The 27,888-nt window shown below is 45.9% G+C and overlaps 1 protein-coding gene across 10 annotated transcripts in view; it reads right to left on the reverse strand.

Annotated features, from left to right (window-relative positions):
• LOC110503843 (BCAS3 microtubule associated cell migration factor) overlaps window positions 1–27,888 on the reverse strand; it is a 340,843-nt gene that overhangs the window by 17,102 nt on the left and 295,853 nt on the right. For 8 of the 10 annotated variants that reach the window (XM_090218455.1, XM_090218451.1, XM_090218453.1 and 5 more), the window contains one exon: window positions 14,170–14,337. The exons of the other annotated variants lie outside the window; for them this stretch is intronic. In XM_090218455.1, the coding sequence (XP_090074581.1) occupies window positions 14,170–14,337 (168 nt within the window). The remainder of the gene's footprint in view (window positions 1–14,169; window positions 14,338–27,888) is intronic. 10 annotated transcript variants of the gene reach the window in all.

The raw sequence follows: 27,888 nt of genomic DNA on the forward strand, positions 1-27,888 counted from the left end.
CAGTCTCTCTTCCGGCTTTCACCCCCAGTCTAACGGTCAAGCAGAACGGGCCAATCAGACTATTGGTCGCATCTTACGCAGTCTTTCTTTTCGCAACCCTGCGTCTTGGTCAGAACAGCTCCCCTGGGCAGAATACGCCCACAACTCGCTTCCTTCGTCTGCGACCGGGCTATCTCCTTTTCAGAGTAGCCTCGGGTACCAGCCTCCGCTGTTCTCATCTCAGTTCGCCGAGTCCAGCGTCCCCTCCGCTCAGGCTTTTGTCCAACGTTGCGAGCGCACCTGGAAGAGGGTCAGGTCTGCACTTTGCCGTTATAGGACGCAGACTGTGAGGGCTGCTAATAAGCGTAGAACTAAGAGTCCTAGATATTGTCGCGGTCAGAGAGTTTGGCTCTCCACTCAGAACCTTCCCCTTAAGACGGCTTCTCGCAAGTTGACCCCGCGGTTCATTGGTCCGTTCCGTATTTCTCGGGTCATTAATCCTGTCGCAGTTCGACTTCTTCTTCCGCGATACCTTCGTCGCGTCCACCCGGTCTTCCATGTCTCCTGCATCAAGCCCGTCCTTCGCGCCCCCGCTCGTCTTCCCCCCCCCCCCCCCATCCTTGTCGAGGGCGCACCCATCTACAGGGTCCGTAGAATTTTGGACATGCGTCCTCGGGGCCGTGGTCACCAGTACCTCGTAGATTGGGAGGGGTACGGTCCTGAGGAGAGGAGTTGGGTTCCCTCTCGGGACGTGCTGGACCGTGCGCTGATCGAGGATTTCCTCCGTTGCCGCCAGGTTTCCTCCTCGAGTGCGCCAGGAGGCGCTCGGTGAGTGGGGGGGTACTGTCATGTACTGTCATGTTGTGTCTTGTCTCTGTCCTTTCCCTTCACCCTGTCTCCCTCTGCTGGTCGTTGTTAGGTTACCTTTTCTCCCCCTCTTTCCCCCAGCTGTGCCTTGTCTCCTCCTAACCACCTCGTCACCCCTTTTCCCACCTGTTCCCTTTTTCCCTCTGATTAGGTCCCTATATCTCTCTCTGTTTCTGCTCCTGTCCTTGTCGGATTCTTGTTTGTTGTGTTTCATGCCTGAACCAGACTGTCGTCATGTTTGCTGTAACCTTGTCTTGTCCTGTCGGAATCTGCCGGTCCGTCTGAGCCTACTTATGTTTGGTAATTAAAGAAGCTCTGTTTAAGTTAATTCGCTTTTGGGTCCTCATTCACGCACCGTAACATATATAGTGAACAACTTTAGACCAGACCCCTATGAGCCATGGTCAAAAGTAGTGCACTATAAAGAGAATCTGGTGCTGTTTGGCACGCCTTGGTCCGTTTGTCCTTTTGACCCAAGAAATGCAGAGAAAAGAAACAACATGATATGGTAATGGAGGTATGAATACGCTCTCATGGACTTCTGAGAAAACACACAGGGAAGAAAGGTTACCACATCAACAACGGCACTATTAACCCAGAGTGGGCAAACAGCAGCAGGCTAAAGACTGGGAGGACACAACAAGGCTGTCTGCAGGCCATATAAACTATTATATAGAGCCCGTAAAGTAGCTACAACCATTCAGAGCCTGCTCCCCAAATGGCATCCCATTCCCCAAAGAGCTCTGGTCAAAAGTAGTGCACTATGTAGGGAATAGGGTGCCATTTGGGAAGAAAAGGGAAGCTGGAGATAGCCCTATCTTCAAATGGTTAAAAGGGCTCTTACCATAGCAGGTAAGCTGCTTAAGCCTTAGGGCACAACCTCTCTAAGTACAGACCAGGGTTCAATGGATCATACCACTTAATGTTACAGTCCATTTCTACTAATCAACTCCTTATTCAATTAACTGACCGACTCCGTATTCCATTATTTAGTCTTCACTGACGGGGGCTGCGTCTCAAATGATACCCTATTGCCTCTATCGTGCACTACTTTTGACTACAGCCCCATGGGCCCTGGTCAAAAGTAGTGCACTATATAGGGATAGTGTGCCATTTGAGACGCAGCCCCCGCCTGGCTCTAAATGCCCGGGAGGAGGGAGAAACAGCATCCTGTACCATTGTCTCTGAATCAGCTTCTAGGTAATAATACGGCAGCTATTTAAACAGAAGTGGAACATGGTATATAGAAGGTTTATCCTAATATCACTAGCCACACCCTGAACGAGTCCATTTCGAGAAGAGGGGAAAAACAACATTAGAGCCTGTGTATGAAAATGACACTGAAACGAAGGGGCTCCATCATAGCTGGTTGTCTGAATGTAGCCATTTAGAGTGATTCTGGTTTGGCTTTGATCTTGGACACTCAAGTAGGGCCATGACATTAGATATGATGACATGTTATAATTAGTGGGTAGCTGTATCTGTGGGACATGCGCTACGTTGGTCTACAACAGGGGTGTCCAACTCATTTTGCCTCGGGGGACGCATTTAGTCTACAACAGGGGTGTCCAACTCATTTTGCCTCGGGGGCCGCATTTGGTCTGCAACGAGGGCTGCACTGAAAATTCCTTGCAGTCAAAATTTTGAAAAAATTGTCCTCTATCCATCGTTTTTGGAATTTTCGATGCTCCCTACGGTCTAATGATTATCAGCGAGCTGGACAGTCAATAAACTATGAATATATGTCAATTATCATTTCTACACAGTTTTGATTTGGTTTTAGTCATTTTAAAGTATATTGAGTCCGGTTCCCTCCCCTACATAAAAATAATACAAATAAACATTTGTTTTCCTATATGTTTGACACTTCTGGACTAATAGTTGAACTCCTCTGAGAAAGATGGAAGGGAGGAGAGGAGCAGAGTGGAGAGGAAAGGGAGGTAGAGCATGGCGCTTGATTCCCGAGACCAGCCACACATACTGTAAAATGTATTCAAGCATGACCAAGTCGCTTTGGATAATAGCGTCTGCTAAATGACATATATTTCTCTCTCATCTCAACACTCCACACGTTCTCCTCCTATCCACCCCTTTCCCTCTCTCCCCTCCCCTCCTCTCCAAAAAGCGTATGAGTGTTTGCTGGGTACAGATGTGATATGTGAAGACAGCCCTGACTGGGCCTGCTGTTACACCCCTGGAACAGCAGCTCCACTCCGCAACGCAACCTGTCCATTATGTACCCCATCACTAATTCATAGCACATCTTTTATTGATACACAGACACACCCTTACGCGCAGATATGTGCGTGTGAGAATGTGAGTCACACTCTGACTATGTCTGTGTGTGTCAGAGTGTGAAAGAATGTTTAGGAGAGCCTCTATGTGCATATGCAGTGAATATATACAGTACCAGTCAAAAGTTTTAGAACACCTACTCATTCAAGGGTTTTTCTTGATTTTTACTATTTTCTACATTGTAGAATAATAGTGAAGAAATCAAAACTATGAAATAACACATATGGAATGATGTAGTAAGCAAAAAAGTGTTAAACAAATCAAAATATATTTCATATTTGAGATTCTTCAAAGTAGCCACCCTTTGCCAGCTTTGCACACTCCTGGTATTATCTCAACCAGCTTCATGAGGTAGTCACCTGGAATGCATTTCAATAAACAGGTGTGCATTATTAAAAGTTAATTTGTGGAATTTCTTTCCTTCTTAATGCGTTTGAGCCAATCAGTTGTGTTGTGACAAGGTAGGGGTGGTATACAGAAGATAACCCTATTTGGTAAAAGACCAAGTCCATATTATGGCAAGAACAGCTCAAATAAGCAAAGAGAAACGACAGAGCATCATTACTTTAAGACATGAAGGTCAGTCCATGCAGAACATTTCAAGAACTTTCTTCAAGTGCAGTCGCAAAAACCATCAAGCGCTATGATGAAACTTGCTCATGAGGACCGCAACAGGAAAGGAAGGCCCAGTTACCTCTGCTGCAGATGATAAGTTCATTCGAGTTACCACCCTCAGAAATTGCAGCCCAAATAAATGCGTCACAGAGTTCAAGTAACAGTCTCAACATCATTGCTGTAAAGAAATCACTACTAAAGGACACCAATAAGAAGAAGAGACTTGCTTGGGCCAAGGAACACAAGCAATGGACATTAGACCAGTGGAAATCTGTCCTTTGGTCTGATGAGTCCAAATTTGAGAATTTTTGTTCCAACCGCCATGACTATAACAGGACAATGACCCAACACACCTCCAGGCTGTGTAAGGGCTATTTGACCAAGAAGGAGTGATGGAGTGCTGCATCAGATGACCTGGCCACCACAATCATCCAACCTCAACCCAATTGAGAATGTTTGGGATGAGTTGGACCACAGAGTGAAGGAAAAGCAGCCAACAAGTGCTCAGTTTATGTGGGAACTCCTTCAAGACTGTTGGAAAAGCATTCCAGGTGAAGCAGGTTGAGAGAATGCAAAGCTGTCAACAAGGCAAAGGGTGGCTAATTTGAAGATTATATTTGGATTTGTTCAACACTTTTTTGGTTACTACATGATTCCATATGTGTTATTTCATAGTTTCAATGTCTTCACTATCATTCTACAATGTAGAAAATAGTAAAAAATAAAGAAAAACCCTGGAATGAGTAGGTGTGACCAACATTTTGACTGGTACTGTACATATGCACATATAGGTGTATGCATGTGTTTGAGTGTGCCAGCATAAACAAATGCTTTAGTAAATATACAGATGGATGTAGTACAATCAGTGCATTTATTAGTCATCTACTCATGCTACAGGAGAAAGGCTGTATGGCTCCAGATGGATGCGAGTCATAGGTCAAAATAGTGGAGTGAGAGTTAAAGGATACAAGTAGTAATCATACAACAGACTAAAGTGGAGCATAACTCGGAGACACCTCAGATACAGAGTCCTTTTCCTAAATTCCACTCCTCTAAAATGCCTCCTGGTTTGAAAGTGTTTCACTGCTGTCTTGTCTAGACAACCCAAAACAGACCTTAAACATCACACAGACATTTGTAAGATGTGCTTCCGACTCTCCCGGTCTCACTCTCTCTCTCCCAAGTCCTGTTTCTCTTTCCTTCTCTCTTTCTTCATGTCTCGCTCTCTTTCTTCATGAACTCTCACAGCGTCTCTCCCCTGAGCAAGCTGTTAAGTGCAGTCTACAAAAACCGCCACAGAAAGACCATTTGAGAAAGGCTAGGACACTCTGCGCCCCCCTTCTCATAACCCTAACCATAAACCTAACCCCAACCCTAATTTAACTCTAATCCCCTAAGCTTAAAATAGCCTTCTTCCTTGTGGGACTGGCACATTTTCCTTGTTTTACTATCCTTGTGAGTACTTCTGGTCCACACATGATAGTAAAACTAAACACACACCTCTAGGCTAGCAGGGCAGAGTGGCACGATAAATGCTACAATGACATCCAGGCCTAACGTATCAGTGGAGGAGAGCAAAAGAAAGGGAGGAGAGGAGAAGAGAGGGGTAAGTGGTGATGGCTCTGAATACAGGAATTATTCTTCCTCGTCTCACACTGTCACCACGGATTACTCTCACACTCTCGGCTGGCTGCAGAGAGAGGGAGAGAGAGAAAGAGAGAGAGAGAGAGAGAGAGAGAGAGAGAGAGGGAGAGAGAGAGAGAGAGAGAGAGAGAGAGAGAGAGAGAGAGAGAGAGAGAGAGAGAGAGAGAGGGAGAGAGAGAGAGAGAGAGAGAGAGAGAGAGAGAGAGGGGAAGAGAAAGAGGGGGAGAGAGAGAGAGAGAGAGGAAGAGGAAGAAAGGAAAAGAGAGAGAGAGAGAGAGAGAGAGAGAGAGAGAGGGAGAGAGAAAGAGGGGGAGGGAGAGAGAGACAGGAAGAGGAAGAGAAAGAAAGGAAAAGAGAGAGGGAGAGAGAGAGGAAGAGGGAGAGGGAGAGAGAGAGAGAGAGAGAGAGAGAGAGAAAGGGAGAGAGAGAGAGGAAGAGAAAGAGGGAGAGAGAGAGAGAGAGGAAGAGAAAGAAAGGAAAAGAGAGAGGAAAAGAGAGAGGGAGAGAGAGAGGAAGAGGGAGAGAGAGAGGAAGAGAAAGAAAGGAAAAGAGAGAGGGAGAGAGAGAGGAAGAGGGAGAGAGAGAGAGAGAGAGAGAGAGACAGAGAGCGGGAGCGACCCACCAGTGAATGGAGGAGTGCTTGGGGGCAGAAATAATGACATTGCTCTTCTTTCCCTCTCCCTTGTTTTTCCTCAGTACCATACTCTTCAGCCTCAACTCATGTCACTTTCTCTTTTCTTTCACAGGGTTCCCTTCTTTTTTTCTCTTTTCTTTTCGCAGCTCAGCTAAGTGTATTTCAGTGGTACAGAGAATGCACTCCGTGTCTTTCTCTGTCTCCAGTGAAGCAGGTTAGAACAGGACCCTGGGTTTTTCTGTCTCCAGTAAAGCAAGGTAGAACAGGACCCTGGGTTTCTGTCTCCTGTTAAGCAGGTTAGAACAGGACCCTGGGTTTCTCTGTCTCCAGTGAAGCAGGTTAGAACAGGACCCTGGGTTTCTCTGTCTCCAGTGAAGCAGGTTAGAACAGGACCCTGGGTTTTTCTGTCTCCAGTAAAGCAAGGTAGAACAGGACCCTGGGTTTCTCTGTCTCCTGTGAAGCAGGTTAGAACAGGACCCTGGGTTTCTCTGTCTCCAGTGAAGCAGGTTAGAACAGGACCCTGGGTTTCTTTGTCTCCTGTGAAGCAGGTTAGAACAGGACCCTGGGTTTCTCTGTCTCCAGTGAAGCAGGTTAGAACAGGACCCTGGGTTTCTCTGTCTCCAGTGAAGCAGGTTAGAACAGGACCCTGGGTTTCTCTGTCTCCTGTGAAGCAGGTTAGAACAGGACCCTGGGTTTCCCTGTCTCTAGTGAAGCAGGTCAAAACAGGACCCTGCGTTTCTGTCTCCAGTGAAGCAGGTTAGAACAGGACCCTGGGTTTCTCTGTCTCCAGTGAAGCAGGTTAGAACAGGACCCTGGGTTTCTCTGTCTCCAGTGAAGCAGGTTAGAACAGGACCCTGGGTTTCCCTGTCTCTAGTGAAGCAGGTCAGAAGAGGACCCTGGGTTTCTCTGTCTCTAGTGAAGCAGGTTAGAACAGGACCTTGGGTTTCTCTGTCTCCAGTGAAGCAGGTTAGAACAGGACCCTGGGTTTCCCTTTCTCTAGTGAAGCAGGTCAGAACAGGACCCTGGGCTTCTCTGTCTCTAGGGAAGCAGGTTAGAACAGGACCCTGGGCTTCTCTGTCTCTAGTGAAGCAGGTCAGAACAGGACCCTGGGCTTCTCTGTCTCTAGTGACGCAGGTTAGAACAGGACCCTGGGCTTCTCTGTCTCTAAGTGAAGCAGGTCAGAACAGGACACCGGGGGCAGGTGCCAAAATGATATACAAATTATACAAATTGTGACCCACCTGCTGGTTAACCCAACAAGTGTGAGGAGGATGGGGGGGGTGCCCCCCCTGCTCATTAACCCAACAAGTGTGAGGAGGATGGGGGGGTGCCCCCCCTGCTCATTAACCCAACAAGTGTGAGGAGGATGGGGGGGTGCCCCCCCTGCTCATTAACCCAACAAGTGTGAGGAGGGTAGAGGGGTGCCCCCCCTGCTCATTAACCCAACAAGTGTGAGGAGGACAGAGGGGTGCCCCTCCTGCTCATTAACCCAACAAGTGTGAGGAGGACAGAGGGGTGCCCCTCCTGCTCATTAACCCAACAAGTGTGAGGAGGACAGAGGGGTGCCCCCCCTGCTCATTAACCCAACAAGTCTGTATTCTCAATGGTCTAAAGCCATGTCCCCAAAGTGCAAAAAGAGGTGAAGTGAGAAGTGCGTTGATGTGGTGTACGTGTGTGTGAGTTCGCTACAGCGTATGTGTATATAACCCTGCATGTGTGTGTGTATACTGGAACCAGAAGGGAGTAATGATTGATTGGGGAAGTGGGACCTCCTACCCCATCGTGATAATGCGGTGGTCTGCTGTGTGTGTGTGTGTGTGTTTGTGTGGTGTGCTGTGTGTGTGTGTGTGTGTGTGTGTGTGTGTGTGGTGGTCTGCTGTGGTGTGTGTGTGTGTGTGGTGGTCTGCTGTGTTGTGTGTGAGTGTGTGGTCTGCTGTGGTGTGTGTGTGTGTGTTTGTGTGGTGGTCTGCTGTGGTGTGTGTGTGTGTTTGTGTGGTGGTCTGCTGTGGTGTGTGTGTGTGTTTGTGTGGTGGTCTGCTGTGGTGTGTGTGTGTGTTTGTGTGGTGGTCTGCTGTGGTGTGTGTGTGTGTTTGTGTGGTGGTCTGCTGTGGCGTGTGTGTGTTTGTGTGGTGGTCTGCTGTGGTGTGTGTGTGTGTTTGTGTGGTGGTCTGCTGTGGTGTGTGTGTGTGTTTGTGTGGTGGTCTGCTGTGGTGTGTGTGTGTGTGTTTGTGTGGTGGTCTGCTGTGGTGTGTGTGTGTGTTTGTGTGGTGGTCTGCTGTGTTGTGTGTGAGTGTGTGGTCTGCTGTGGTGTGTGTGTGTGTGTTTGTGTGGTGGTCTGCTGTGGTGTGTGTGTGTGTTTGTGTGGTGGTCTTCTGTGGTGTGTGTGTGTGTTTGTGTGGTGGTCTGCTGTGGTGTGTGTGTGTGTTTGTGTGGTGGTCTGCTGTGGTGTGTGTGTGTGTGTTTGTGTGGTGGTCTGCTGTGGTGTGTGTGTGTGTTTGTGTGGTGGTCTGCTGTGGCGTGTTTTGTTGGTCTTGTGATGGATATCTGTCTGTTAAAACAAGACTTGGTAGAAAGGAACTCAGTCAGTCACATAATCGACCTGGTAGTTTCTGCAAATGGCTACAAGAGGCTGTCCAAGTCAAACAGGAGATAGGAGCGTCATCACCAGACTACAGTAGGGAACAATAGAGGTTTTCACAGTGCTAACAGGAGGGTTGGAGTCTAGATTCTAGCCACGTGCCTTAATATACCCAATTTATCAAACATTATGAAACTGACTTCATGAAATGACTCACATATACTGGCCCCAAGAGGAATATTCATGTCCACATGCAATAAGTGAACTCTTTCTAGATATTCAGGGAGTAAAGAGTATTACTGTAAGATCAGATTGAAAAGCAGAATGCAAAAGTAAGAGGTGTTTATGTGTGTGGCAAACATGTGTATAGATAGAAAGGCCCTCTGCCCTTCTAACACGCTCTGTTTGTTCCTAAGTGGGACCCATAGACCTAACTTCATAGGTCCCCTGACAGGTCCCCAAACACACTGGAACGTACCACTCTCTTTGGTAGGGAGGAAATCCTCACTCCACACCAACAGATTACATCAACCGCTTGCTTTCTTCCAAACCACACAGTGAGACACACACTAAGACACACACTGACACACACACAGTGAGACAGACTGTGAGACAGACAGTGAGACAGACAGTGAGAAACACAGTGAGACACACAGTGAGACACACAGTGAGACAGACAGTGAGACACACAGTGAGACACACAGTGAGACAGACAGTGAGACAGACAGTGAGACAGACAGTGAGACAGACAGTGAGACAGACAGTGAGACACACAGTGAAACAGTGTGACAGACAGTGAGACAGACACGCACACGGTAATGTACATATAGACGAAAACCCAGTGCTCCATGTGATGGCAGAGGCAATGTTTTCTGTACCACGATAACATCAGATGAGAGGTGGAGCTCCTCCAAAACCAACACGCAAGAAGGTGGAATCAACCGGCCAAATCCCTCCAATAGCACACGGCAGTAGACCTAATTAATTCAATCATAAACCTATGTGGACTGCCATCCAACAATGTGCTAAATTACTTAGAACACAAGGAACTGGTATACACAGGGCCTGGAGGCGAGTCACATACTTCCTGGGTTTGGAGGGTCACACACACTGTTATTAACACAAAGCACATGCCCATTGAGGGTACAAAACATTAAGAACACCTTCCCTTTATTGAGTTGCATCCCCCTCTGCCCTCAGAACGGTCTCAAACCCAGCAGCGTTGCAGTTCTTGACACACTCAAACCGGTGCTGGCACCTACTACCATACCCTGTTCAAAGACAGATACATTTATTGTCTTGCCCATTCACCCTCTGAATGGCACACATACACAATCCATGTCTCAGCTGTCTCAAGGCTTAAAAATCGTGACAAAGTGACATCAATAAGGGATCATAGCTTTCACCTAGATTCACCTGGTCAGTCCGTCATGGAAAGAGCAGGTGTTCCTAATGTTTTGTACCCTCAGTGTATACAGACGCACACATACACATGCTTGTGCGCTCACACACACACAGTGTGTGTCCATCATTTTTGGATGCTGATAATGCTATACTGTAAATATTAGCGTTAACATGTGACGGCTGGTTGACAGAGGTAGTTGCATGTCTGACACACAGTAGATACCAGTCCCATTACAATGGCTCATAGGTCAGGGCTGGATCCTGAACGTGGCCTCCAGAAACACTGGCCTGACACTGTCTGAGGACAAAGGCTGGGTTATGTTATACTGGGGTTGGGCTGAGAGTAGACTAGGGCTGGAATATACTAAATTGCGCTGGGCTAAGAGAGGGGTCCTCCACACGGCTTCAATGGAATTCATGTTGGGTTGGCAGCATTAAGCAAAATCACATCTGCAACATTATGTTACTTGGACAAAACTAATTCCTGGAAGAGTATGTTCAGGAGTCAGGGCTTCCTGCCCCACCTCCTTATCTCCCTCTCTCTCTCCATCTATCCGTCTCTCTATCTGTCACCTGCCCCTGGCTGTGGCGACAGTAGGTCTCTGGCTCTGCGTGAGAACTCAATCTGTGTGACTGCAGGCTTTGTTCTGAGCGTGAGCCTGAGTGTGTGTGTGTGTGTGTGGTTGTGTGTTGAGGGAGAAATGTCAAAGAGGGTGATTTGTTACATCATCCAGCATTCCAATTCTCTCTCTCTGTGTGTGTGTGAGTGAGAGAAAGCCGGACAGAGAGATAATGTGTGTATGAGTGAATCCTTCAGGTCTTTGCCAATGGGGCCTGTGTGTGTGTGTGTGTGTGTGTGTGTGTGTGTGTGTGTGTGTGTGTGTGTGAGAGTGTGTGTGTGAGTGAGAGAAAGCCGGACAGAGAGATAATGTGTGTATGAGTGAATCCTTCAGGTCTTTGCCAATGGGGCCTGTGTGTGTGTGTGTGTGTGTGTGTGTGTGTGTGTGTGTGTGTGTGTGTGTGAGAGTGTGTGTGTGAGTGAGAGAAAGCCGGACAGAGAGATAATGTGTGTATGAGTGAATCCTTCAGGTCTATGTCAATGGGGCGTACAGTATGTCTAAGGATGGGGAAAGGGGAACTGGGCCCTGCACGTCGAGACACTCTCTAAGCTATACACCATCTGGCCCTGCCCATCAAAGGCCTCTCTCTCTATGAACGTAACACACATACACTTTCTCTACATTACAGTCAGCCATCAACCAGACGTCCCTATTAGATTAGCCTCCATTACGTCCCAGTTATTCCCTGCTTGAAGCTTGGTGCCACTGTCACACAAAGACACAGGCCACATCCCAAATGGTACCCTATTCCATATAGTAGGGCCCATAGGCCTCTGGTCAAAAGTAGTGCACCACATAAGGAATAGGGTGTCGTTTTGGACGCATTCACAGTAAGACAGAATGGATGTGCATGTCTCAGACCCGGCTCCAGTTGACCCCTTCCAAACAATATTTAGCCCATTCCTCTATGTCTCCCTCAGGAAAGGGTTTTAAGTTCCTGTTTATAGGAGGGCCCAAGGCAGCGAAAAATGGGGGTAGATTGGATGCAATGTGATCAGTAATGAATTTTGCGTTGCATTAGAGGGGGCTGTAGCCGTAAAGATGGAGGGATAAGCGCCGACTACAAGTGTCCAGGAGTCAGCCCTTAATCTAATGACGAGCAGAGTCATAGACACAAGCAATTATAGCGGGAAGGAGAGAGCGAGAGAACGAGCGAGAGAGGAGGGGGAGCGAGAGAGTCCCAAAGAGTGTTCATTCCATGTGACTGCTAGTGCTGCTGCAGGGGCCTAAATGAATAGGTCCAAACAGCATTACGTTGTAATAGACGGGAAATGAGAGAAAGAGAGGGATTGCAGAGAGAGGGATGAGAACAGGGAGCGAGAGAAGGGTGAGAGAGATGGAGATGAGAGGAGGGGGGGTAGTTGGTGCTAACACACATTAGGGCCTTGTGACTCTTTGCTGCTCCTAGTGGCAGTCTCCTCTCCCTATGAGAAACCCCTCTACCCCTCCACTCCCCCCATAAAAACCTCTTGTTCAGGAGAGGAAGAGCATCGCCACTTTAAAAATGAGTTCAACATTTGGATTGTCCGGATGGCTGACACACACACATGCAGGCCCACACACAAGTGTACATCCACACACTTTTTGCAAAACCTAACAAGCGTGATTAAGAGTAGCAGTTGAAGGAGAGTAAATTAAAGTTCACACAAAGCTAAGTAAATGAAGTTGACCACTATCACATTTCACTTGAGAGAACAAACGGTCAGTAAATTGGTGGAAAGATTGAAACCATTAAATTATTAATGATGACAAATGATTAATGAGTGTTTGTGTGCACACGCGCATGTACACAACCATTCAAAAGCTTGGGGTCACTTAGAAATGACCTTGTTTTTTGAAAGAAAAGCACATTTTTTGTCCATTAAAATAACATCAATTTGATCAGAAATACAGTGTAGACATTGTTAATGTTGTAAATGACTGGAAACGGCAGATTTTTTTAATGGAATATCTACATAGGCCCATTATCAGCAACCATCACTCCTGTGTTCCAATGGCACATTGTGTTAACTAATCCAAGTTGATCATTTTAAAAGGCTAATTGATCATTAGAAAACCCTTTTGCAATTATGTTAGCACAGCTGAAAACTGTTGTGCTGATTTAAAGAAGCAATAAAACTTTTGAACGGTAGTGTATGTGCGCATATGAGCAGGTACAGTGCCTTCAGAAAGTATTCAGAGCCCTTGATTTTTTACACATTTTGCTTGGTTACTTATTCTAAAATGTATCCACAAAATGTTTTCTCCTCATCAATTTCCACACAATACCCCATAATGACAAAGCAAAAAAACAGTTTTTTAAAATTATTTTTATTTTATTTTATTTTATATAAAAACGGATATATCACATTTACATAAGTATTCAGACCCTTTACTCAGTACTTTGTTGAAGCACCTTTGGCAGTGATTCTTGGGTATGATGCTACAAGCTTGGCACATCTGTATTTGGGGAGTTTCTCCCATTCTTCTCTGCAGATCCTCTCAAGCTCTGTCAGGTTGGATGGGTAGCGTTGCTGCATAGCTATTTTCAGGTCTCTCCAGAGTCGTTAGATCGGGTTCAAGTCCGGGCTCTGGCTGGGCCACTCAAGGACATTCAGAGACTTGTCCCGAAGCCACTCCTGAGTTGTTTTGGCTGTGTGCTTAGGGTTGTTGTCCTGTTGGAAGCTGAACCTTTGCCCCAGTCTGAGGTCCTGAGTGCTCTGGAACAGGTTTTCATCAAGGATCTCTCTGTACTCTTCTCTGTTTATCTTTCCCTCAATTCTGACTAGTCTCCCAGTCCCTGCTGCTGAAAAACATCCTCACAGCATGATGCTGCTACCACCATGCTTCACTGTAGGGATGGTGCCAGGTTTCCTCCAGACGTGACGCTTGGCATTAAGGCCAAAGAGTTGAATCTTGGTTTCATCAGACCAGAGAAACTTGTTTCTCATGGTCTGAGAGTCTTTAGGTGTCTTTTGGCAAACTCAAAGCGGGCCGTCATGTGCCTTTTACTGAGGAGTGGCGTCCGTCTGGCCACGCTACCATTAAGGCCTGATTGGTCAACTGCTGCAGAGATGGCTGTCCTTCTGGAAGGTTCTCCCATCTCCACAGAGGAACTCTAGAGCTCTGTCAGAGTGACCATTGGGCTCTTGGTCACCTCCCTGACCAGAACTTCTTCCATTTAAGAATGATGGAGGTCACTGAGTTCTTGGGGACCTTCAATGCTGCATAAATGTTTTGGTACCCTTCCCCAGATCTGTGCCTTGACACAGTCCTGCCTCCGAGCTCTACGGACAATTAATTCGACCTCATGGCTTGGTTTCTGCTCTGACATGCACTAACTGTGGGACCTTATATAGACAGTAGTTACCTTTCCAAATAATGTCCAATCAATTGAATTTTCCACAGGTGGACTCCAATCAAGTTTTAGAATAAGGCTGTAGCGTAACAAAATGTGGAAAAAGTCAAGGGGTCTGAAAGCCTTCCGAAGGCACTGCATGTGTGAGATTATGTGTGCGTGTCTGTGTATGGGTTAGTGTATGTTTATGACTGACCGGTAGCCGAGCCCACTATGTCTCTGGATGGTGACTCTGACATGGCATCTGCCAGCCTCTCTCTCAGCCCCTCCTCGGTGGACTCCACAGAGCTCATGTGACGCAGGCCAAAGCTCTCTGGCCAGCTGCCACACACCTCCAGCAGAGTCACACTGCGGTCAAACGTCCCTGGAACACAAACACCACCATTTAGAGACGGTCAGCACAACACAACCACACACACAGTCAATAGAAACCCAAAACCTAGTCAGTTAAGGTACACACAGTAGAAATGAGATATATGATCTGTTAAAGTGCACACTGATCAGTTTAACCATACACACTGTCAAAATACAAGCAAGAATCTTCTGATAGTCAGTATAACGGCATGCTCGCAATTGCACACTTAGTCAGTCCAACCACATACACCACAGTCAGTCCAAATTCACAACCACATTCACAACCACACACTAAATCCATATAACCACACAGATGGTCAAGTGGAGTACTGCCATCAAACACTTAAGCTGTGTTTGAATACTCATACTAACCGCACTAACTGTACTATTTGTGATGTACATTGAGTATGTAGTATGCTTATTGGTTTTAGTATGGATATAGTTATTATGCCAAATCTTCCTGGATGTCGTGCTACATTCCCCCAAAATTTGAAGAACACATGCAGTGGACACAATTCCCATGATTTTAGGGTCCATAATGCAATTCTCCAGAAAATGGGCGTGGTACCACAACATTTTCACATTTGAAGAAAATGGCGGAAAATATGCAGTCAAAGTCCGACGAGAGCGGATACAAATGTATTGCTTTAACTAATTATGACAAATTTTAAGAGACTGTTGAGCAACGTAATAAAAAAGTAATGACTTTTCAAATAAGTTACACGTTATGTTGGCTGCCAGTTAGCAACGCTAGCCTTACGAACTGCATAGCATTATAGCAGTTGCTTGCATGTACTGGTATGTTAGCTAGCTACCTAACGTTAGTTGGCTACTAGTACATCGAACTTGCCAGTATATTAACTATATGCTATCCAACTAACTACCCAACATTTATTGACTTGATTATTCACTTTATTCTTATCTAAGTGGTATATGTGTGTTCTCAATGGACATTGTTAAAGATGTCTAGTTAGTTATTTGTTATGCTAACAAGCTAGCAAGAAGTTGCATAGCAACAGCATCAACTTCCAGTAGACAGGCGAAGTGCTAGTACACTCAACTGAAATAATACAATTTGTTTACAGTACACTAACATGAACAAATAGTATGTATAGTTGAAGTCGGAAGTTTACATACACTTAGGATGGAGTCATTAAAACTAGTTTTTAAACCACTCCACAAATTTCTTGTTAATTAACAAATATAGTTTTGGCAAGTCGGTTAGGACATCTACTTTGTGCATGTGTAGCAGTGTGATGTTGCTCCCCTAGATTATGCACCAAATTGCACACAAGGACAACTTCAAATAAGCGGTCAAGAGGGGATGTTAATAATTTGATAATAATTCAGTGTGTAAAATGTAATTACAGCTGCATAGCTAATGTTATTCTTTGGTGTACAAACACTTTTTCATATCAATATTGTACATACATGTGATTGTAAAAGTTGTGTATATTTTGGTTTGGTCCATCGCGGGTTATCAGTATTTCCGTACCCCCTTATTGTTCTCTTTTGCCTGACCTTCAGCTAGAAAGGTATGTTGTCCTTGGCTCCGAAATGGTTCAATATAAAACCGTCAAAATGTTACACAATGTGCTGTTGTGCAACCATAAGTTTTGTTACAATGTGGATAATATAAAGATTTATGTTAACAAGTTTCACCAAGCTCGCTAACTAGGGTACCTATTGTAACTTGTGAGTACTTGGGACAGTGTTTGAGTGAGTTTCTATGTGCTCGCACAGGTGCCTGAGAACTGTGACTGCGCCAAGGGTTAACATAATGTGTGTTGTCTCTTCGTGTGCAGGTATGTCTTTTATTTTGTCCGAATTATGCTCTATATCATTTTACTTGTATTGTATGGTGTGCTCTTGTGCACTGAATGTGTGCACGCAGCAAGGTGCTTGAGAGCTGTGACTGCGCCAAGGGCTAAAATATTGTGTGTTGTCTCTTTGTGTGCAGGGCAAATAAAAATAATCCAACCAGCAGACCCCCAGTTGTGGCAGTGTCCTACATACACTAAGTTGACTGTGCCTTTAAACAGCTTGGAAAATTCCAGAAAATGATGCCATGGCTTTAGAAGCTTCTGATAGGCTAATTGACATCATTTGAGTCAATTGGAGGTGTACCTGTGGATGTATTTCAAGGCCTACCTTCAAACTCGGTGCCTCTTTGCTTGACATCATGGGAAAATAAAAAGAAATGAGCCAAGACCTCAGAAAAAAATGTGTAGACTTCCACAAGTCTGGTTAATCCTTGGGAGCAATTTCCAAACACCTGAAGGTACCACGTTCATCTGTACAAACAATTGTACGCAAGTATAAACACCATGGGACCACGCAGCCATTATACCCCTCAGGAAGGAGACCCATTCTGTCTCCTAGATATGAGCATACTTTGGTACGAAAAATGCAAATCAATCCCAGAACAACAGCAAAGGACCTACTGGAGGAAACAGCCAGAAGAGGACTGGCCACCCCTCACAGCCTGGTTCCTCTCTAGGTTTCTTCCTGGGTTCTGGCCTTTCTAGGGAGTGTTTCCTAGCCACCGTGCTTCTACATCTGCATTGCTTGCTGTTTGGGGTTTTAGTCTGGGTTTTAGTCTGGGTTTCTGTACAGCACTTTGTGACATCAGTTGATGTAATAAGGGCTTTATAAAGACATTTGATTGATTGATTGATTGATTGAAGATGCTGGAGGAAACAGGTACAAAATGATCTATATCCACAGTAAAATGAGTCCTATATCGACATAACCTGAAATGCCGCTTAGCAAGGAAGAAGTCACTGCTCCAAAACCGCCATAAAAAAGCCAGACTACGGTTGCAACTGCACATAGGGACAAAGATCGTACTTTTTGGAGAAATGTCCTCTAGTCTGATGAAACAAAAATAGAACTGTTTGGCCATAATGACCATCGTTATGTTTGGAGGAAAAAGGGGGAGGCTTGCAAGCCGAAGAACACCATCCCAACCATAAAGCACGGGGGTGGCAGCATCATGTTGTGGGGGCACTTAGCTGCAGGAGGGACTGGTGCACTTCACAAAATAGATGGCATCATGATGTAGGAAAATTATGTGGATATATTGAAGCAACATCTCAAGACACCAGGATGTTAAAGCTTGGTAGCAAATGGGTCTTCCAAATGGACAATGACCCCAAGCATACTTCCAAAGTTGTGATAAAATGGCTTAAGGACAACAAAGTCAAGATATTGGAGTGGCCATCACAAAGCCCTGGCCTCAATCCTGTAGAAATTTGTGGGCAGAACTGAAAAAGTTTGTGCGAGCAAGGAGGTCTACAAACCCGACTCTGTTACACCAGCTCTGTCAGGAGGAATGGGCAAAAATTCACCCAACTTAATGTGGGAAGCTTGTGGAAGGCTACCCGAAATGTTAGACCCAAGTTAAACAATTTAAAGGCAACGCTACCAAATACTAATTGAGTGTATGTAAACTTCTGACCCACTGGGAATGTGATGAAAGAAATAAAAGCTGAAATAAATCATTCTCTCCACTACTTTTCTGACATTTCACATTCTTAAAATAAAGTTGTGATCCTAACTAGCCTAAGACAGGGAGTTTTTACTAGGATTAAATGTCAGGAATTGTGAAAAACTGAGTTTAAATGTATTTGGCTCAGGTGTAACTTCAACTGTACACTCATTAAGTATGTAGTATACATACACACTGAATTAAGTCAAGAGATTTAGTAGCTGGGACAAAGGCTGCAGCTACTGACTATGGCCCTGGTTAAAGGGATACTTCGGGATTTTGGCAATGAAGCCCAGTCACTGCGCTAACGCTAGAAAACCCTGCTAGCAGGGCGAGTGGATGGGAGGGATGGCATCAAACTAGGGAAAGTTAAGAGCCACTGGACTGATAAACAGAGGAAAGAGAGAGACAGGCAGATGTTGAGAAAGACAATGACTGACAGAAAAGGAGACATGATAGAGCAGAGGAAAGAAAAAGGTAAAACAGAGAAGGAAATAGAGAGAAAAACACCAGAACAAGACTGGAATGATCTTTATCATAGAAGAACTGCTATTGTTTGGTTCTCTGGTGGTTGTTTGCTGGTTGTTATTTGGGGGTTGTTATTTGGTTCTCTCTACCTGACACCTTGTCCCCTGGCCCAGACTGGGTCTGTGTTATCAGAAGGAGCAGCGACAGTGGACTCTTTGATCTCAGAGTTAAGTTCAGTGGCTATCTAGGCCCTAGGTGTATGGAGGTCTGGCCAGCCTCAGCCACACTCCAGCCCACTGACAAGCTCTAATGCTGGGGCTAGAGCCTGCACGGGCTGCCCTGACTGGCCTGGTTTTACACACAGATAGGAAGGACCAGGTCTCCACTTGGCTATCTGCTGTTAAGACACACACTACACCGGGCCAGGCAGGAGAAGCTGATAACTTTGAACCACTTCATAAAGAATCTGTGTGTGTGACTCCTCAAAAGATCCCCCCTTGCCAGCAGGCCCACAATCAAAGCCATGGCCAAGAGCCTGTGTGCAGGGTGTTGTGGTGTGTGTGTGAGAGAGAACAGTAGCCCTGTGTGCCACAATAGCGCTCTTGAAGGTGACATGATGTTATTATGGTTACCAAGCGGTTGATTTGATGTTTTACCACAGTGTGGAATTGAATTTCCACCGTTAAAACAACCCTCCGGCAATGCTGTGAAATGTGGCCTATCTTTCTGAGACCTCACTATGCTGGTATGTGAACCGTGAGCTAGTTCATTTGTTTACATGGGCTGAGTATGTAATGAGTAAGTAATGCATGTAATTGAGGTGTGCAAGCTTGTGTTAGGCTGTGTCTGCGTGAGCGTCAGTGTGTCCTCCTGAATTCACTGTCACAGCACTTCAGACGCTCTATGGAGACTTCCTTCACAAATCTATTAACCCATCAGTCTCAATTAACATGATGGCAGGACCCTAATGGTACGACCTAATTTCTCTCTCACTCACAGTCACACACACACACACACACACACACACACACACACACCCACACACCCACCCACCCACCCACTCACTCACCCTGGGGTGTTCACATCAACAACTACAGAGCAAAAACATTAAACACAACACAGAAACCATTACACCAAAGTATGTGGTTTTAATTACTATTCCAAAACCACCATGACACTGGCCAAATTGACAATTTTGGACTATATAGATGTAACCCCCAGAGAATGATGAGCCAGATATGTAGCTGTCATGGTCAGTAGTCCCCCCCCCCCCCCTCTCTCCCTGCATCAGGGGTGATGTCTGTTCGTTTATCCCATGTGTAACTGTGTTGTTGTTTTTGTCACACTGCTGTGCTTTATCTTGGCCAGGTCGCAGTTGTAAATGAGAACCTGTTCTCAACTGGCCTACCTGGTTAAATAAAGGTGAAATAAATAAAAATGTCTCCATGCTCCAGCATGTGACAGCAAGTCCCACTCCTCCACTCCGGTCATTATCATGATGATGCTAATGAAATAACAGCCAGACTCCTCAGGGTTAGTAGGAACCGAGGGGCGTAGTGAGTGTAGAGCAGCAGGAGGGGATTCTTCCTCTGCAGGGTGGGGCTTTGCTTCTCCATCCCTCTTTTCATTTTTCACTGACAATGTTCTAGGAACAACTAAAACATGAGGACATGATGTTCACAAGCATTTTAGTGACAGGAGAGAGAGAGAAGAGACAGAGGGGAGAGAGAGAGTGAGAGAGAGAAGCGAGATGAGAAAGATAGCAGGGAGAAGAGAGAACGAGACAGGGAGGATGTGGACAGACCCACATTTTTTCATCATGGTTAAACTAAAACCCAGGCTGGATTAGTTCTCTCCCAGCTGTTGGTTCACCGCCACACCGACTGAAGATCAGGTCCTACTGATCTCTCCCAACGCTAGTTTCCTTAAAGACTTAATCAGTGTGTGTGTGTTCACATTTACAACAGGGCAACAGCTCTGGATGGCACAGCTGGACACAAACACACACTGCACGCAACGCATAACAACCGGCCACAAGCCATCATCTCTGGGCTACCTGGTTGCTAAACAGCCTAATGACGGGAGGCTAACGGTTGGCTAGCTGATAGCGGTAATTCAATTAGGCTTTACTGCAGGGGGGTGTCATTAGAGTGATGGAGCTAACGAGGCTTAGTGCTGTAAACGGAGGGTTGTGACTCTGGGACGGCAGTTATTTGTGTTGGAAAAACAAATGCCTTCTGGTAACAAACATGCCACTGCGTAAATCACGATTTGACCGGAGGGAAGGTGACAGAGGTGTACATTTGGAAAGATACAGACTAACCCTCTGAGTTGGACCTGGGCAGCCTGTACCTGGAGCAGGGAGGGCATGGCTGTCTTGGTGTGATGACTAGCTGGGATGTGAGGCGGCAGACTTGAGGTTGAGGCTGTGTCTTAATCAGTAGGCTCTGTCCTCACAGTGGTTGTGAAACACACACACTTCTTCTTACGCTGTGAACCAAGTCTGACAGAGTGTGTGTGACAGTGGCCAGGCAGGGCCATGGAGACAGGAGTCAGTGAAAGAGTGGAGAGCTGCCTGCCAGAGTAGTTTAGTGGTGGGCGACATGTTAGTGTTAATGGAGATGGATTAACAGCTGTGATAGGTAGCTAGGAGGTCTCTCTTTGCTCTTCACTAGATACCCTTTCTTTCATTACACTAGGCCCTGCTTTTAAATACATTTACCCCCCCCCCTCCCCTCTCTCTCCTGGGTCGGCTGAGTACTAGTAATCCTTTCAATAGTGGGGCTTGCCCGGGGCCAAAGACTCACGCCCGCGCACACATACACACTTACAAACACGCATGCGCGGCTGCGCTCACATAGTCATCACACAGAACACGTAAGCATGCACGCACGCACACAGACACACACACACGTAAGCGCACACACACGTAAGCACACACACACACACACACACACACACAGAGGCTCTTCACTTTGCACCTCCCTGTTTAAAGCCAGTTTAAAGGAGAGTCAGAGGCGCAATGATGGCTAGCTCACGATTAGCCTTAAACCTTTAATAGGTGAGACGGTCTCTGCACTGTGTGTGGTACTGTCAGGCAGACTTCAAAGTCTCTGAGACACATATGCACACACACATACATTAACACGCCTCTGTACTGTAGTGTGTTTACATACAGTTCTGACTAGGGTTGTTACCGTGACCATATTACCGCCACACCTGCGGTCACGAGTCATGAGGGCAGTCAAATTCCATGTGACTGTTTAGTCACGGTAACTAGGCTTCTCCAAGCGCTGATGATGCTGATGGTCATTACTAGCCTACCAAACGTGCTAACTGCCTGGTACTCAGCACACTATTGTCCCGCTAATAACTCTGACATCAAGGCAAATGTAATCGAAAATTGAATCAAACACTTCATGAGAGCTCATGTTGCCAACATTTCTATAGGCAGGCTATGAAACTGCGGAGAAAACAAAGTGAAGGTCTCTATTAAAAAGAGGATCTTTCTATTGGCTAGGTCTACTATATTTCCATCTCAACTTTCCTAATATTAAGCACATTGGTCATCTTTACAACAGGAGTATAGCCTACCTGGCTGACATCAAAATTAACCACATGAAAAGCATCCTCCCTTCCCTATTTATGTATTTTCCCCCGTTGCCCCTGTTTCGATACAGGTGCATGACAATGGTTCATTCTAAATCAAAACAAATTTCACATGTATATATTATTTAGTATATGTAAAGACAAGATTAAATCAAGAATAGTCTGATGGGTGACAATATTACCCTGTCACTCTGTGAATTATGCATTATCACTTGTGAATGATGCCAAGCATAAGAAACTGCCTTGTTTTTTGCGACTTTTTCGAATCATAGTCGCACACCTCATGTAGCCTAGCCCATAGGCCTATATGTTTTGATAAGGTTTGTATCACAACTAAAGTGGACAAATGACTTCTTAAAAGTAAGCACATTAATCCGCTTTACAAGGCTTTTCTCTTTCTTTCTCTCTCTCTTCTCTTGGAGGACCTGAGCCCAAGAACCATGCCTCAGGACTACCTGGCCTGATGACTCCTTGCTGTCCCCAGTCCACCGGGTCATGCTGCTGCTCCAATTTCAACTGTTCTGCCTGCGGCTATGGAACCCTGACCTGTTCACTGGACGTGCTACCTGTCCCAGACCTGGTCCCGGGCCTCTCTGAGGTGCTGACCTGTTGCACCCTCTACAACCACTGTGATTATTATTACCTGACCCTGCTGGTCATCTATGAATGTTTGAACATCTTGGCCATGTTCTGTTATAATCTCCACCCAGAAGAGGACTGGCCACCCCTCAGAGCCTGGTTCCTCTCTAGGTTTCTTCCTAGGTTCTGGCCATTCTAGGGAGATTTTCCTAGCCACCGTGCTTCTACACCTGCATCGCTTGCTGTTTGGGGTTTAGGGCTGGGTTTCTGTACAGCACTTTTGTGAGATCGATTGAATTTGATTGATAAGCAGCGAGTGAGTTTCAAGCTTGGGGAAGATAATTTTCACCATAAAAATGCACCTTTATAATAAAAGCATTACATGCATAATTGCAATTGTGTTGACTTTGATAATGGTGTTTTCCCGCTAATGAAACATTTGCGCTTATAAACTACTGCCATGTGCACATTGATGCGCTTATAATGTGAAGAAGGTCCAATAGTTCATCAACATTTTAAGCTAAATGTTCTGATCTGTTTCGTCAGCCACATGGCGTAAAATGTTTATGCTAGTTGTTGTATTAACTTGGGATTTATTGCACCCCACAACGTGCCCAGACTATGCTTAGAATATTTATTTCTCGCACAGAATAGGTCAACTTTTATACTAACGGGAATAGTAGATTGATATAGGCTAGTGTTTTTGCTGTTCGTTAGGCCTACTCATCTTATTGGATGACGAAACGTAAATGTGGACAGTACTTCCAATATCTTCAATATGCACCTCGGAATTGGATAAGGACATGCGCAGTTGCGTCCCTGATGTGTCTGTCTTCACTTGTAGCCTGTGAGAAAGACCTGATTATGTAATGGAGAGCCATGTGAGTGAGATGCGCTTCAGATTGCGTTGCACTCAGGGAGAAGGGCATCACGCAGCACTCAGGGAGAAGGGCACCACACAGCACTCAGGGAGAAGGGCACCACGCAGCACTCAGGGCACCACGCAGCACTCAGGGAGAAGGGCACCACGCAGCACTCAGGGAGAAGGGCATCACGCAGCACTCAGGGAGAAGGGCACCACGCAGCACTCAGGGAGAAGGGCACCACGCAACACTCAGGGAGAAGGGCACCACGCAGCACTCAGGGAGAAGGGCACCACGCAGCACTCAGGGAGAAGGGCAGCACTCAGGGAGAAGGGCACCATGCAGCACTCAGGGAGAAGGGCATCACGCAGCACTCAGGGAGAAGGGCACCACGCAGCACTCAGGGAGAAGGGCACCACGCAGCACTCAGGGAGAAGGGCATCACGCAGCACTCAGGGAGAAGGGCATCACGCAGCACTCAGGGAGAAGGGCGCCATGCAGCACTCAGGGAGAAGGGCATGACACAGCACTCAGGGAGAAGGACACAATGCAGTACTCTGGGCCACAAAAGGCATAGATTTTTTTTTAGGGTGCATTACGGCCACAAAGGGGATGTCGCCGTGAAATTCGAGGCATTATGAAGTGCTTGTCAAATTGTGAATGAGAGACTGAGTGCGTACAGACTACACAAAAAACTAAGTAGAGCTCATTCCTTTCAAGCTGCTTTTTTCAAATCATTAGTTTCATCATGCAGCCTTATAATGTACAAAAAAATCTAAACATATAGCCCAATGTTTGTAAAACAACTATAGTTACATTAATAACTAACTTAAGCATTTAGGAGTACCTATTGCTTTCTTAACCTCTCAACACAGAATAGCCACATGTGCGCACTCCCTCAAATCTAGAAAATATTTCAATTTCATTCAGCTTTGTTCAATTGTATTCTTCATACTATAAAATACTATAAAATAATGCCAAGGAATTGTAAGCAAATCTTGTTTGCTAAATGAACTAGTGTAGCCCACAGTCATTTGGCATAGCCACATCAGGACAAATCAGAGTATGCTTATCTGTTCTTCTGAAATAAACTACATCATGCTTCTTTAGATCTGTCTCAAATAAGTAAGTGATTTATTGTGAAGGTCTTGTTACATGGATTTATTAGACTTTTAAAACGTAGATGTTCCAAAAGTCTGCATCAGTGGCCTGTAGGCTATGTGTGGAAGACAGCAGATGCTAAATGTGTTTATGTTAATTAACGGTCAATTACCGTGAGACCGGCAGTTGTTTGCTTGACAATCACCGGCTGACGTAATTTCGTGACCGCCACAGCCCTATATCTGACCCACATGCTCTCTCTCGGTGGGGGGACCTTGAGGGCAACAGCATGGTCTTTGAACCGTTTCAATAGGGAAAGTAAAGGGTCTAAAAGTGGCGGAAGGTTCAGTCAGTGAGATCAAAGGATAGAAGGGAGATAAGACCTCATTGTCCCAACAACATAACCCCCATACCAGGACGGTGAGAGTGACAAGGACGCAGATATCCCAGCAGATAATCACTCTCTGTTCTCTCTCTGTGTGTGGGATTAGACCTGTGACTCAGCCTGTCTCCCTTCTAATCTGAAACTGGAACCTTCATCATCAAAATGGCTGATAACGGGATACTGCAAATGCTGCACAGATTGTGGCTTGGAAAAACTTCATGTGTGTGTGTCAATGTACACGTGACTGCACCGTGTAGTTCCCAAACACACCAGTGCCATATGTTCATGTGTTTTGACCCAATGGTACCACACATATGTGTCTGTGTTTGCACACGCATCATGTAAAAACACAGAGCACCATGTGATGTGTGTCTTCTTCAGTACTGATTATGCTGGCTTGTCAAATGAAGTGGTGTGCACACAGTTATGAGGGCACCTGAGAGGGGACAGATTGGCTATCGAGAGCACACACACACCTCCCGATATAAATTATTGATAGAGTACGAGAGGCCTGGCATGATGCAGGCTGGGTCTCTGGTGTAGAGAGCAGAAAAATATGGCAACATGGTTTATTCCTGGATAGGAATGTTCGCCATCTTATCAACACAATAAAATATAGATTTTTTTCAAAGCAGTTTTAGGTTTAAAATATTATCTTTGGAATCCAGTCATAGGTTAGTCAGAATATTGACTGGGTCGTTATTTATCATATTACAGTCTATGTTCTAACTAGGCCTACCTTACCATGCCCTGTGCCCTCCAACCTCACCCCCTCCTGTCCCTCATCATACCCCACCACAGGTTCTCCAGGTCCCCATAAGCCACCACCAAACATGGCGCTGCCGGGTCCAGTGACCGGGCCAACCTGGAGGCCAACCTGGAGCCCAACCTGGAGGCCACCCTGGAGACCAACCTGGAGGCTACCCTGGAGGCCAACCTGGAGACCAACCTGGAGGCTACCCTGGAGGCCAACCTGGAGGCCAACCTGGAGACCACTCTGGAGGCCACCCTGCCTTAAGGGGCCTGTGGATCTGGTTTGAAGGTCTGTTCTGCCGGTGTTTTGATGGCTCTGACCATTCAACAACACAGGAGAGAGACGGGGAATAAAGGGAAGTGAATGTGCCTTGCTGGGGGACAAGACCGCTGTTTTCTCCTTCTCTCGTTCTTTATCCAGGACCCTGTGCTGACATGGTGTGTGTGTTCGGGCTGTGTGGTGGTGATGATGGGTTGAGGAGGTGCCCTGGGCTTGATTAGAGGGGAGCCATGGTTTGACACAGAGAAGACCTCACCAGGGTGTGTTTCCTGACAAACGGCAGGCGTGGTCTGACAGTGACAACGTGTGTGTGTGTGTACTTCTACGGCCTGGTGCCGAGGGGTCACCCTCAGGGCGGAGAACCAAGCATTAACACTCCCTTGGTCAAACAGCAGGTTTCACTACAACCCAACATGGCAACACAGAGACACAAATAGCCTTCATATCTTTCCCCAGAATCTGGCAACCCAGCAAACACAACGGATGGATCGCAAATGAGCCCTTTGGGCTCCGGTCAAAAGTAATCTACTACAGCATATAGGGAATAGGGTGCCATTTGAGACAAATACAATCCCATGCCACTTTAACTTAACCCCTCCTAATTTAACACTTTTCTGGTTCGATCCCATTAAAAATAATGTATATAGCATCTCCCCAACCCAATCACCTTGGGGAGACTTGTCCCTTCACCTTATTACCATAAGTGGCTAACCACACCTAAACAAAGTGTGGGTCTAGGTAAAACATGGACTGTCTTTGGAAAACAAATGCCTATCTTTGGTAGTGCACTTCATGGTTTAGCAGTAGTTAAATGATTTCAGGAAGTATCATGATGCAGTGTAATTGAATGAGGCTAATGTGATGATGACGCGGTGACGGTCAGGAGTTACACACTGATGTTCAGGCCCATTTGTTTCCTTGACAGGACAGGAATGTGTCTCACTCTCTCTCACACGCTCTCTCCCTCCCTCTGTTGTCATAATCTCTCTCTTTCCCATGGTAACAACCCCATCCCCAATTGTTATAAGATCACAGAGGGGACCTACTTCCAGGAAGTCAAATCTGCTTTTGGAGAGAATCCTCTCTATTGGAGAGGATTCAACACCTAAAGTACCTCTAATCTCATTGTCAACACATAACACTGATCACCATGTACCATGGTAAGACCAGGAGTGTGTGTATGTGTGTGTCTGTGCTTGGGTTATCAATCATAGACACAAGAGGTTTGTCTTTCTTGGGTACAACTCACAATCCATCTTAAAAGGAAGTAATCTGATTGGACAAGAAACGTGTTAGGTTGTTTATCCGGACGTGGAGTGTAGAGCTTCAGTTCAGTTCTGATGTGATGTAGAGAGCTTCAGTTCAGTTCTGATGTGATGTAGAGAGCTTTAGTTCAGTTCTGATGTGATGTAGAGAGCTTCAGTTCAGTTCTGATGTGATGTAGAGAGCTTTAGTTCAGTTCTGATGTGATGTAGAGAGCTTCAGTTCAGTTCTGATGTGATGTAGAGAGCTTCAGTTCAGTTCTGATGTGATGTAGAGAGCTTTAGTTCAGTTCTGATGTGATGTAGAGAGCTTCAGTTCAGTTCTGATGTGATGTAGAGAGCTTCAGTTCAGTTCTGATGTGATGTAGAGAGCTTTAGTTCCGTTCTGATGTGATGTAGAGAGCTTTAATTCAGGCTGATATGATTGTGTCCTAAACCAAGTATTCACCTGGGACAAGTTATTTTCTCTCATCTTTGTCTCATTCTGTAATTTTCCGAAAGCCGCTTATCTGGCTGTCGCTGGACCCCTCTATACCCTCTATCCATGGGTATTCACAAAATCTGACCCTAGTCACCTACTCTTGGGATGGCATTAGTGTCAGTAGTAGTGGACTTCCGGCGCCGACAGAGATGGCCGCCTCGCTTCGCGTTCCTAGGAAACTGTGCAGTTTTTTGTTTTTTTGACGTGTTATTTCTTACATTGGTACCCCAGGTAATCTTAGGTTTCATTACATACAGTCGGGAAGAACTACTGCGTATAAGAGCAACGTC

Source organism: Oncorhynchus mykiss, chromosome 24 (assembly GCF_057628025.1).
Source record: "Oncorhynchus mykiss isolate SJ-2025 chromosome 24, ASM5762802v1, whole genome shotgun sequence".
Taxonomy (NCBI): domain Eukaryota; kingdom Metazoa; phylum Chordata; class Actinopteri; order Salmoniformes; family Salmonidae; genus Oncorhynchus; species Oncorhynchus mykiss.